This window comes from Carcharodon carcharias (genome assembly GCF_017639515.1).
Source record: "Carcharodon carcharias isolate sCarCar2 chromosome 37 unlocalized genomic scaffold, sCarCar2.pri SUPER_37_unloc_2, whole genome shotgun sequence".
In the NCBI taxonomy this organism is placed as follows: domain Eukaryota; kingdom Metazoa; phylum Chordata; class Chondrichthyes; order Lamniformes; family Lamnidae; genus Carcharodon; species Carcharodon carcharias.
The window spans coordinates 2342514-2356161 of NW_024470767.1; the positions used below are offsets into that span (position 1 = coordinate 2342514).

Below are 13648 nucleotides of genomic sequence, written 5' to 3' on the forward strand. Positions count from 1 at the left end.
AAGCATGGCCGCCAAAGGTAGAATGATAGAAATTGGGAGATCCTCAATTGGAGGAGCACAGAGATTTCAGAGGGTCGTAAGGCTAGAGGAGATTGCAGAGAGAGCTTCAAACATATCATTTTAATACGGGAGATATTATTTGTGACCTTTTTTTTAGTTGCCCTGAATCTTCCCTGGAGGTCCTGTTGGTGCTGGACATAATCAAGTGTCACTGTCAAGGAGTCCATTTCCACATGTGAAATTTAACAGTGACAATCAGTGATGGTATTTAACACTTTAGGATCATGCTGCACAGAAGGTGGCCACTTAGCCCATTTTACTTGTGCCCGCTCTTTGAAAGACCTAGCCAATTAATTCCAGTCTCTGGGTTGGAATGGTTCTACTACTCACTGGATGAACTTGCTCACCCATCAGAACTAATTGTGATTATTTGTATAGAGCTCTAGTACTCCCTTAAAGATTACTTATGTGTCAGCCATGGTTCAGTGAGTAACGCTCTCTCCTCTGAGTCAGAAGGTCATGAATTCAAGGCCCAGGTCACAGGAATGAACCCAGAAGCCATACTGACACTCCCAGCCCCAGTGCTGAGGGAGCGCCGCACTGCCAGAGGGTCAGTGCTGAGGGAGCGCCGCACTGCCAGAGGGTCAGTGCTGAGGGAGCGCCGCACTGTCTGAGGGTCAGTGCTGAGGGAGCGCCGCACTGTCAGAGGGTCAGGACTGAGGGAGCGCCGCACTGTCGGAGGGTCAGTGCTGAGGGAGGGCCGCACTGCCAGAGGGTCAGTGCTGAGGGAGGGCCGCACTGCCAGAGGGTCAGTGCTGAGGGAGCGCCGCACTGCCAGAGGGTCAGTGCTGAGGAAGCGCCGCACTGCCAGAGGGTCAGTGCTGAGGGAGCGCCACACTGCCAGAGGGTCAGTGCTGAGGGAGCGCCGCACTGCCGGAGGGTCAGTGCTGAGGGAGCGCCGCACTGTCGGAGGTCAGTGCTGAGGGAGCGCCGCACTGTCGGAGGGTCAGTGCTGAGGGAGCGCCACACTGTCAGAGGGTCAGTGCTGAGGAAGCGCCGCACTGCCAGAGGGTCAGTGCTGAGGGAGCGCCGCACTGTTGGAGGGTCAGTGCTGAGGGAGCGCCGCACTGTCGGAGGGTCAGTGCTGAGGGAGTGCCGCACTGTCAGAGGGTCAGTGCTGAGGGAGCGCCGCACTGCCGGAGGGTCAGTGCTGAGGGAGCGCCGCACTGTTGGAGGGTCAGTGCTGAGGGAGCGCCACACTGCCAGAGGGTCAGTGCTGAGGGAGCGCCGCACTGTTGGAGGGGCCGTCTTTCAGATGAGATTTTATACCAAAGTCCCACCTGCCCTCTTGGGTGGGTATAGAAGATCCCAGGGCCACTATTGGAAGAAGGCCAAAGGAGTTCTCCCCGGTGTCCTGAGACAATGTTTATCTCCTCACCCAACAGCATTACAACAGATTATCAATTCAATATCACACTGCTGTTTGTGGAAGCTTGCTGTGTGAAAATCAGCTGCTCTTTTCCTAAATTACAACAGCGAGTACACTTCCCTAGCGTTTTATCGGCTGTAATTTTGATATGTCCTGTGCTGGTGAAAGGTGCTAGATAAGTATAAGTTCATTCTTCTTTCTCTGTTTCTGACACATAGGAGAGGGATGGAAGAGAAGCCAGACACCTCATATTCTTTCACCTGCAGCTACTGCAAGGAACAATTCAGGAGCCTCTCAGCCTTACACATTCACTCGGGCACTAATGGATGTATGAGGACATCTCACAGTGTGAGCCAGGTCAGTTAACACCATGGCAATCGTACAGAGCAGCACAATAGCTCAGTAACTGTGGCGCTTACCGTTTCAGTAGCATAAGGAGCTCACAAAAATAAGGTGATGTGGAGGGCAGGATAAATCCTTGTGTATAAAAGTGGTGGGGTATTTGTGCTGGGAATGGAGTAACTTTTCACTGGAGTATTGAGGGTAAGTGGTGGGGTATTTGTGCTGGGAATGGAGTAACTTTTCACTGGAGGGTAAGGAGACTGCCAACAGGGGCTTTTTTTATGAAAGGCTGTGAGAAAATATACTCTAACCAACTGTTTCCATCAATGGGTGAATCTGAGATGAGGAAAAACAGGAGAAAGGACTAGGAAACTGGATTGGAATAGGAAGCTTCACTTAAAAAGCTAGCATGGGCATGACGGGTGAATGGCCTGTCTACACTGTTCAAAGACAAGAGGGTGAAGAGTGTCTGAGACCCCAAATACACACCCGACAAAAACTGTGGAACTGCAGTGTAGGAGAAGGTAGTGAGATAATCTTATATAATTCACTTATAAAAGCTATATTCATTCTAGGGAAGTATGTGTTCCTGTTAAGGCTGGTATTTATTGCTCATCCCTGGTAGATACCATGCTGTGTAGCAGTTTAATTCTAGCTATGATCTGTGCTTTATACCCATCTCTACAGTTAGAAAAACTAGCTTAGAGTGAGCCATGAGAGAGTGGTTAAAAAAATTAAACCTTAATTTTATTTTGTCTCCTTTTCTGACCTCTTCTTTCCCCAACTTAAGCAATCCCTTTCTCCTATCCCATGACCAGAGTCTCAGAATCTTACTGCACAGAAGGAGGTCATTCGGTCCATCATGCCTGTGTCAGCTCTTCAAAAGAGGTTTCCAATTAATCCTGCACCTCCTGCTTTTCCCTCATTGCCCTGCAATAATGCTGAGGGTGGGCTAGCTTAATGTACTGCATTCCCATCTACAAATGTTAGACACTGGACCAAATGTAGTTTGTAGTTTAGTGATGCAGTGCAGTGAATTGCCGATCAGAAGATCCAAACCAGTGGTCTTCCTTCTAAACCCAAGTTATGAGATGCACACTTCTCACTTTCGCTGAGTTTTTATGCTGCTGCTTGTTATTTGTTGTGCTGTGGGGGTGCGTCACCTCCTCAATAAGTGGTTAAAGACCCCACCCAATGACCACAGAAACAGAGTGAGTATCATATACACTGCTGACTCACCAGCAAATTATTTATATTGAATCTCCCAGACACTGTACAATAAACTTTCAAGAACCATTATATCATCTCTGTGGGTACTGTACAGTGAATCCCCCATTGCAAATTTTATTCTGATTAATCTCTAATAGCAACAACAAAAGGAGTGAATAAAAATCTTAAACCGGCAGTGAATCCTGACACACGCAACAAACTCCCATCACTTGATTTTGGTGCACTCTTCATCGAGCCAATAGTAGCTTTCCAAAGGGGGATTGGATAAATACTAGAAGAGGAAAATGTTTGCAGGGGTTTGGGGTAAAGGGCAGGAAAGTGGGACTAATTGAATAGCTGTTTCAAAAAGCTGATACAGGTATACAAGGGCTGAATGGCCTCCTTCCATACTATCTGATTCTATGAAGGCAGTGATATAATCAGAGTATACTCACAGAATCTTACAGCACAGAGGGAGGCCATTCAGCCCATTTTGTCCATGCTGGCTCTTTGAAAGAGCAGTCATGATTGGTTCCACATTCCTTCTTTCTGTGCGTAACCCTGCAATTTCCTTGTCCTCATCTGTCGTCTTTTTTAAGATTATTTATGGAATCCACTGAGGTAGGGCATTCCAGGCCTCAACCACTTGCTGAGTGAAAAATATTCTGCTCATCTCCCCTTGGGAACTTTTGCCTGTGATTTTAAATCTATGACCTGTGGTTGTTGACCCACTCACCTGAGGGAATTATATCTGCTCTATCAGAATTTCTCATCATCTTGAATTCATTATTCAATTTTTAACCTTCTCTGTTCCAAGTCCCAACTTTTCCAACCTCTCTTCGTAACTAAAGTCCACCAGCCCTGGCAACATCCTGGTAAATCTCCTCTATATCCTTTCTAATAGCTTTCTTTATTTCCATTGGTGTTTCCCAGAATAGTTCACAATCCTCCAGCTGAGGCCTAGCCAGTGATTTATAAAGTTCTAGCACAATCTCTTTGCTTTTATATTTTATGCCTCTATTTACAAACACAAGTAAGCCACTTTTTAAACACTTTATCAACTTGCCATGCCACCTTTAAGAATTTTGTAAATGGGCTGGACAACTAAAAATGTAAACACCAAACCTGTAGATGCACAACATCTCACAGATACAGACACGTTAACAAAATCAGTTTGAGCAGTGTAATTATACTTGTGACTGAAATAAAGCACTGGATCATTCAGGCCATCAAACTCATTCCTTCCAACAGATCTTGTACCAGTCCTGGTATACAGAACCCTCAGGAAAATGACCATCCCTCTTCATCTACTTTGCAATTCCCCTGACCATGTCCCCTGTCTGATTGGTAGGGTACTGCTGTAGGGTGTTGGTTGCAGTTCAGTCAGTCTTAAGAAGTCTTTGCAGTCATATGTAAGTCTCTGTTGACTTTTAGAACTATTTAAAATAAACAGTAAAGAGTACAAGCCAGGAGCTGTCTCTGTGCTCGGTGGTACACACGGCTCTGTCCAACACTCAACTAACCCCTAGGTGCAGGTCTTGTGCTCTCTTACAGCATTGTGTGGGTGGTATTGTACTGAGGACCACATTAACTCTATCTTTTTTTTTATTCACTCACGGGATGTGGGCGTCGCTGGCTGGGTCAGCATTTATTCCCCATCCCTATTTGCCCTTGAGAAGGTGGTGATGAGCTGCCTCCTTGAACCGCTGCAGTTCATGGTGTGTAAGTACACCCACAGTGCTGTTAGGGAGGGAGTTCCAGGATTTTGACCCAGAGACAGTGAAGGGACGGTGATATATTTCCAAGTCAGGATGGTGAGTGACTTGGAGGGGAACTTCCAGGCAGTGGTGTTCCCATCTATCTGCTGCCCTTGTCCTTCTGGATAGTGGTGATCATGGGTTTGGAAGGTGCTGTCCAAGGAGCCTTGGTGAATTCCTGCAGTGCATCTTGTAGATGGTGCACACACTGCTGCTACTGTGCGTCAGTGGTGGAGAGAGTGAATATTTGTGGATGGGATGCCAAACAAGCAGGTTATCGCTAAGCAACTGCTGCTTGATAGCACTGTTGATGACCCTTTCCATTACTTTACTGATGGGGTGGTAATTGGCTGGGTTGGATTTGTCCTGCTTTTTGTGTACAGGATATACCTGGGCAATTTTCCACATAGCTGGGTAGATGCCAGTGTTGTAGCTGTACTCGAACAGCTTGGCTAGGGGTGCAGCAAGTTGTGGAGCACAAGTCTTCAGTACTACTGCAGAAATATTGTCAGGCCCCATAGCCTTTGCAGTATCCAGTGCCTTCAGCCATTTCTTGGTATCACGTGGAGTGAATCGAATTGGCCGAAGACTAGCATCTGTGATGCTGGGGACCTCCGGAGGAGGCTGAGATGGATCATCCACTCAGCACTTGTGGCTGAAGATTGTAGCAAATGCTTCAGCCTTATCTTTTTGCACTGATGTGCTGGGCTCCCCCATCATTGAGGATGGGGATATTTGTGAAGTCTCCTCCTCCAGTGAGTTGTTTAATTGTCCACCACCATTCACAACTGGATGTGGCAGGACTGCAGAGCTTAGATCTGATCCTCTGGTTGTGGGATTGCTTAGCCCTGTCTATCACTTGCTGCTTATGCTGTTTGGCATGCAAGTAGTCCTGTGCCTCACCAGGTTGACAACTCATTTTTAGGTGTGTCTGGTCCTGCTCCTGACATGCCCTCCTGCACTCTTCATTAAACCAGGGTTCGTCCCCTAGCTTGATGGTAATGGTAGAGTGGGGGATATGCTGGGCCATGAGGTTACAGATTGTATTCGAGTACAATTCTGCTGCTGCTGATGGCCCACAGCACCTCATGGATGCCCAGTCTTGAGTTGTTAGATCTGTTTGAAATCTATCCCATTTAGCACGGTGGTAGTGCCACACAACACGATGGGACTTCATCCCCACATCAACTGTGCGGTGGTCACTCCTACTGATACTGTCGTGGACAGATGCATCTGTGACAGGCAGGTTGGTGAGGATGAGGTCAAGTATGTTTTTCCCTCTTGTTGGTTCCCTCACCACCTGCTGCAGTCCCAACCTAGCAGCTATGTCCTTTAGGACTCGGCCAGCTTGCTCAGTAGTGGTGCTACTGAGCCACTCTTGTTGATAGACATTGAAGTCTCCCACCCAGAGTACATGCGGTGCCCTTGCCACCCTCAGTGCTTCCTCCAAGTGGTGTTCGAAGGAGGGCGGTACGTGATAATCAGCAGAAGGTTTCCTTGCCCATGTCTGATGCCAGAGTCGAAGTTGAGGACTCCCAGGGCAACTCCCTTCCGATTGTATACCAATGTGCCACCACCTCTGCTGGAACATGACAGATCATACCCAGAGATGATGATGGTGGTGTCTGGGACATTATCTGTAAGATAGGATTCTGTGAGGATGACCATGTCAGACTGTTACTTGACCAGTCTGTGAGAAGGTTCTCCCACTTTTGGCACTAGCGCCCTGATGTTAGTAATGAGGACTTTGCAGGGTCAACAGGGCTGAGTTTGCCATTGTCGTTTAAGGTGCTGAGATCGATCATTCCTTTTTTTGGAGGCTTTGTAGCGGTTTGATACACTGAGTGGCTTGCTAGGCCATTTAAGAGTCAACCACGTTGCTGTGTGGTGTAGAATCACATGTAGGCCACACCAGGTAAGGACAGCAGATTTCTTTGCCTAAAGGGTATTAGTGACCCAAATGGGTTTTAACAACAATTCACAATGGTTTCATGGTCATCATTAGACTTTTATTGAATTTTTTTTATTGAATTCACATTGCACTATCTGCCATGGCAGGATTTGAACTCTGATCCCTGGGGCATTACTCTGGATTATGAGTTCAGCGACAATACCACGACATCATCGTCTCCCCTGCCAGATACTACACCTTCCCCCTAAGTCTTTATCCATTGTATTTTAAGTGATTATGGTTTACCTTATGTCTTACATTGTTATTGCTATCATATATTTACATGGCCATCACTACATTATCACTGCCCCATCCTAGGATGGATCCAAGTCCTTGGATCCAAAGGTTCAAGTGGTTTGGAGGCCTTATAACCCTTCCATATCTCGTTCACACTACTGTCAAAGGAGTGGTAGGCTCCATCACTGCTGGTTCTTTCGGTAGCTTTGGAAGTTGTCCTGACATCCGGGTACGTTTTCATCCTTTTCTTCCATTCCTTCGTGTTGAGCTGCACTTGGCCGGTCCAGTTGTTGTGCTGATCGGTGGTTGCTGCCCTAACTCATTTCTTAAGGGATGGACGAACATTGTGCTCATCTCCTTGTCGCTTTTTTCCCCCTTCTTCTGTCATCATGCTGGTTGTCACAACATATACGCAACTTCATGTTTTACTTTAAAGTCGAAAATTTGTCGGATCCTGGCTTTTGCTTGTTCTCAGTTTAGTTTAGAAGTCACAATTCTCCTGGATTTTAAAAATTAATTATTTCTTCCGTTTCGGACGCCAGGGGCAGGATTTTCCAGCCACGCTCACTGCCAGGATCATCCAGTCCCGACGAAAGTGAATGGACTTTTGGCTGAGCTGCCAAATTTCCTGTGGTGGGTCCCACCACAACGGGGCCAGAAAATCCTGACCCAGGTGTTCAAGTGCCAAAACGGGGGTCTGATTTTAGCGACAGGTTTTTTCATACTACACTTCTGACTCTGAATCATTTAGAGATTTCTCAGGACTTACTGTAGCCTGGAATTCTATAAGATTTAGCTCACCCCTGCTTGGACTGCTGACTCTGCAACCTGGGATTTGAAGCTGGACTTCCAAAGGAGATTCAATGGAGTCTTCTGCTACAGGAAGGAATTTTTAATTTCTGCCTTCAGCTTCCAAGATTTTCTCTGGAGCTTTCTCCTGGCGATTTTTCCTCTGTGCCTCTGCTTCTGGAGTTCTTTTCAGGTCTGAGTGCATTGCTGAACTTTTTCTGTCTCCAAGCATTTTAGTTTTTCTCTGCAAGGTTTTGGTTTTTCCACAAGCTGCCACCATGTTATAGGGTGTTGGTTACAGTTCAATGGGTCTGAAGAAATCTTCGTAGTCATGTGTACGTACACGTGTACATGTATGTATATAACTAAGTCTTTATTGACTCTCAGAACTATTTACCAATAAACAGTGGAGGGTACAAGCTAGGTGCTGCCTGCACACTTGCTGGTACACACGACTCTGTTCAACACTTGGCTGACCCCTAGGTGTGGGTCATGTGCTCTCTTACATTATTTGTGGACGATATTGTACTCAGTCCCACGTTAACCCTATGTGTGCCAGGCCCTTATACTATGGTGTGGGAAGACCTGAGAAAAGAATCGTTAAGGATTCCTGTAAGCTGTTCCCAAAGGACAACTTCATTTTAGTTCCTTTCCTGCGCTTCAGAGTCTTTCCTCTCCCTGTTTGGAAGCTCAATAACAATATATGTCAGCAGCCTGATCACTGAGAGCTTTGACGTACATTGTACAATGGCGTTTCTTGATTCTTATCACCCTGCTTTTTGCTAGCACTTATCACTGAATCTCAAACCTTTTTCTGTCTCCTGGGAGATTATAGTGGCGGTGACAGCTACTTGGCTTGATGTGGTCTCTAAAATGCTGAAACCCAGAACTGAGAAGTTATAGCTACCAGGAAAGATTGAACAGGCTGGGCTCTCTTTTCTTTAGGAGAGAGAAGGCTGAAGGGTGACCTGATTGAAGTCTTTAAGATTATGAAGCAGTTTGATAGGGTAGATGTAGCAAAGACTTCCCACTTTTTTAAAAGAATCATTACAGTGAGAGAGCATTGCTGGCAAGGTCAACATTTATTGCCCATCGGTGGCCTTGAGATACAATCAAATGTCCATTTCAGAGGGTAGTTAAAGGTCACACGTAGGCCAGCCTGGGTAAATATGGCAGATTTTTTTCCCCTAAAGGGTATGGGTAAAGGAGATGGGATTTTATGACATTTAATAGTTACATGGTCACCAGATTCGTGGTGAGACTTGAACTCATGTCTTCGGTATCATTAGTCCAGGCTTTTAATCTATTATGTTACTGTACCCCATGCTACCAGAATGCATCATCTGACAGTCACTGATGAATCTAATCAGGAATTCAGGAGAAACTTCTTTATGCATAGAGTGGGGAGAATGTGGAACTCACTACCACAGGGAGCGGCTGAGGTGAATAGTATAGATACATTTAAGGGGAAGCTGGATAAACATGAGGGAGAAAGAAATAGAAGGATATGGTGAGTTGAAGAGGGGTGGGAGGAGGAAATTGGTGTGAAATATAAGCACCAGTATAATCCAGTTTGGCTGAATGGCTTGTTTCTGCGCTATACATTTGATGTAACTTGATGTAGACTGTTATTTTTTGTAGAATGATGGAGAGAAGCCTCCAAGGGATGGCAGCCAGCTCTCTCCTCCCTTCACGGCCACTTCCATGTCAGTGAAAATTGAAAGATGCAGGCAAGACACCCTCCTGGAGGAGAACACAGGCAGCTTCCTATCTGAGCAGGACATGCCAACCCTCACCAGAATGGTTGACTTTCCAGCACAAGAGGTGGATCAAGTTTATTTTCTGTAACCCTTATTTTCTTTGCTCGTTACTCATTTCTTGGTTTCCTCTTCTACAGACTGGCCACTCCTGCCTTGCACCCATGCCGTGGGAGACTCCACGGGGAAAGCACTGAGAAGACCCCCTACTTACTCCTCTATAATATCGCCCAACTCCACCCCTGCCTCAGCCAGACCTTTGTTACCTCTAGGCTCAACTGTTTCAATGCTCTCCCGGCAGGCTCCCAACTTCTACCCCCCACAGCTTTTTGGAGGAGAAAGTTGCAGATTTCCACTCCCCTTTGCTCTCTGGCAGCACCCCTGAATGGCCTGGCTCGAATTTTAAAGTTGTGCTCCCCACCAGAGGAAGTAGTTTCTTTCTATCAGCCCTATTGAATCCTTGAATCATCTTAAAATAGATCACCCCTTAAACTTCTACATTCAAGGAAATAAAACTACAGAGACTAAGGCAATTGTACTGCCCCCAACTAACTGCAGACGTGGGGTGGAATCTGGCACTTACTAGTTTATAAATTCACATGTTTCATGTGCAGTGCCAGCCATGACTCAGTGAGTAGCACTCTCCACACTGAATCAGGTTGTGATTTCAAGGCCCACTCCAGAAACTTGACCACTAACACTTAATTTGAACTGGCACTCCCAGTGCTGCACTGCTGCTAGGTTAATCCAAGGCCCCGTCTGCCCTCTCAGGTGGATATAAAAGATGGCATGCAACTATTCTGAAGAAGAGCAAGGGAGGCATCCTTGGTGTTCTGGCCAACATCCAACCCTCAACCAACCTTGTTAAAACAAAGTATCTGCTCATTATCAAACTGCTGTTTGTGGGAATTTGCTGTGTGCAAATTGGCTTCCTCACTTTTGACTATACTTCAAAAAAAGCACTTCATTAGCTGTGAAGTGCTTTGGGATGTCCTAAGGTGGTGAATGGGGTTACAGAAATGCATGTCTTTCGTTTAGACAATATGTCAGTTATATTTAAGTACAATAATATTAGTGTTAGTGACTCTAGATCTGTTTGTGTTATTCTACAGAGCTCCGAACCTCTCATTCCCAGGTACCATTCTGTCACAGTGTATCAAAGCTATCTTCGTTCGACAAACACCATCATGGGACAGCAGCAATCATCTTCTGGTCTCGCCTTGGAACCACCCCATTACACACCGCTGCCAATGCTGGATCCTAACCGCAAGGGTTCGGGACTGTTCTCCAATCTCAGTGCCATTGATCCCAGCACCAATTCCACACCATCCCCATTCCCATGTAACCAATTCAGTAAGTATCCACTCCCCTCCCTCTCCTCCACCATCCTGTCAATATCTTATTAATTACATGATTAAGGTTCAATGGCAATCACATTGTTAAGACAATTACATTGTTATCAAAAATACAGATAGTAACTTGTCAATTTATTGGTTATACTCAAAACAGTATAAATGGGGACAGCTGGAACACTGAGGTCTGGGAATACTGTTGACTGTGAACTAAGTCAATAAACTCGCTCCAGCATAGAAAGAAGCCGTATCTTTGTTTTATCTTCACCAACTGATGTGAATCCAGTTAACACATCACTCCTCAAAGCAATGACTCTTCCCATTCCACAAGCACTGGTCACACTCCTGGAGCCTACCCATATCCCCATTCTTCCACCTGAAAACAAATCTCGGGGGTTGTTTGGCCACGATTGGCAACACAGACAAGCTTAACCCTGTCTCCATCGATCTCAAAGGTGTACTTTCCAGAATGGGTCACAAAATTGCCATTAGCAAAGGGATTTTTCCCTCTCCAGTCCTGGGGTATGGAAACTATTTATATATGCTTACTACTGCCTAGATAAAACAGTACAGAGTAAGAGTCACTGGTTTTTCAGCAGAGTAAGGATCACTCGCTGTGGAACTGTACAGAGTCATTGTTTATTCAGGGTAAGGATCACTCACTGTAACTGTACAGAGTCACTGTTTATTCAGGGTAAGGGTAACTCATTGTGTAACTGTACAGAGTCACTGTTTATTCAGCAGGGTTAGGATCACTCACTGTGTAACTATACAGAGTGACTGTTTATTCAGGGTAAGGATCACTCACTGTGTAACTGTACAGAGTCACTTTATTCAGGGTAAGGATCACTCACTGTGTAACTGTACAGAGTCACTGTTTATTCAGGGTAAGGATCACTCACTGTGTAACTGTACAGAGTCACTGTTTATTCAGGGTAAGGATCACTCACTGCATAACTGTACAGAGTCACTGTTTATTCAGGGTAAGGATCACTCATTGTGTAACTGTACAGAGTCACTGTTTATTCAGAAGGATAAGGATCACTCACTGTGTAACTGTACAGAGTCATTGTTTATTCAGGGTAAGGATCACTCACTGCGTAACTGTACAGAGTCACTGTTTATTCAGGGTAAGGATTACTCATAGTGTAACTGTACACTAATTGTTCAATTCATGTATGCATCAAAAAATATTTTTCTTTCACAGATGGATTTGAGTTTGTTCATAAGAATAACACAGCAACAGTGAACAATCCAATTCCGTGAGTATAATCATGACAAATATGCCTCCAGTGCCACTTTGTAGGCTGCTTTCAACTGTTAAAGAACTGTGGGTCTTCAGTCATTGGACACTGTCAGATAGGAATTCCAGATGTCAGAGGCAGTGTCAGTGTTGGATAAACGGGGGCAAAACATACAGGGGCTTGTTAAGTTGTCCTCTGCTGTCAGAGAGAAAATTAAAGGGATTACTACCTTGTGACCAGGGGACGTCCAAGAGACATCTTCAGGCCAGGCACCAACTAACAATACCAGCACTGGACTATTTCTTGTTGCTAAGGTGATTCTATCTCTCTTCAGACAGAATCTAAGAACCAACTTGTATTGATATTGCAGCTCTCACCTCAACAAGACATTCCAGTTTTACAGCTAACAACAAATTGCTCTGAGCGCAGTCACTGTGGTTCTGTAGGCCAATATAGCTGCCTATTTATGCAGAGCAAGATCCCACACCTCCCCTACTCTGCCCACCTCCACCACCCCATTGCAAAATAGAAGTATTAATAATGACCAGTTATTCTGCAGGGGCACTAATTCAATATCCTAAGTACCATAAAGTGTTCCTAATTTTGGTCATTTTCGTTTTGATTCTTATTTTAATACATTTCACATTTAACTGTCGCCTGCCATGAATTTAAATTGAATCACAAGGCTGACTGTCATGTCACACAATAGAGTACTCACTGCACTTAGTATAACATGAAACTTCTAGCACATAATCATGCCATTTGGCCCAAAGGGTCTATACAAGCTTTCATGCTCCACACGAGCCTCCTCCACCCCAGTTCATCTCACCCTCTCACCATATCCTTCTATTCTTTTCTCCTTCATGTGCTTTCCCCTCAAATGTATCTATACTATTCACCCCAACCACTCCCTGTGATAGTGAGTTCTACATTCTCCCCACTCTCTGGATAAAGAAGTTTCTCCTGAATTCCCCTTCTGGGTTTATTAGTGACTATCTTATATTGAGACCCCATAGTTCTGGTCACCCCCCACAAGTAGAAACAATTTTACATCAACCATATTGAACCAGGTGTAATTTTAAAGACCTCCCTCAGTTTTCTCTTTTGTAGTAAAAAGAGCCCGAAGCCTTTCCTGACAACTACAACCTCTCAGTTCTGGTTTCATTCTAGTAAATTTCGTTTGCACCTTCTCCGCTGCCTCTATATTCTTTTTTAAAATCTGGAGATCTGAACTGGTCATAGTGCTCCCAGAATGGTCTAACTATGGTGGAGTGCAAGTTTAACATAATTTCTCTGCTTTTCAATTCCATTCCTCTAGAATTGAAACACAGTATTACGTTTGGTCTTTTAATGGACTTGTTAACCTGCCTCACTACTTTTGGTGACTTGCATATCTGTATCCCTGGGTTCCTCTCTGCCCTTCCATTTCATTTAGACACATTCTCAAGGAGAATGTGACCTCTTTGTTTTTCCAATCAAAATGTGAACAGCGATTCTTTTGGAATTACCTTTAGACATCCTGCCATTAGTTGAAGGGATTGCCAGTGGATTTGCTCAGCTTCTTGCTTAGGATCTTCTTGT

At 45.1% G+C, this 13648-nt stretch overlaps 1 protein-coding gene across 5 annotated transcripts in view; it reads left to right on the top strand.

Moving 5' to 3' along the window:
• LOC121274709 (transcriptional-regulating factor 1-like) overlaps nucleotides 1-13648 on the top strand; it is a 42019-nt gene that overhangs the window by 16820 nt on the left and 11551 nt on the right. For all 5 annotated transcript variants that reach the window (XM_041182031.1, XM_041182035.1, XM_041182034.1 and 2 more), the window contains 4 exons: nucleotides 1648-1786; nucleotides 9356-9538; nucleotides 10584-10824; nucleotides 12031-12085. In XM_041182031.1, coding sequence (XP_041037965.1) covers nucleotides 1648-1786; nucleotides 9356-9538; nucleotides 10584-10824; nucleotides 12031-12085 — 618 coding nt within the window. The remainder of the gene's footprint in view (nucleotides 1-1647; nucleotides 1787-9355; nucleotides 9539-10583; nucleotides 10825-12030; nucleotides 12086-13648) is intronic.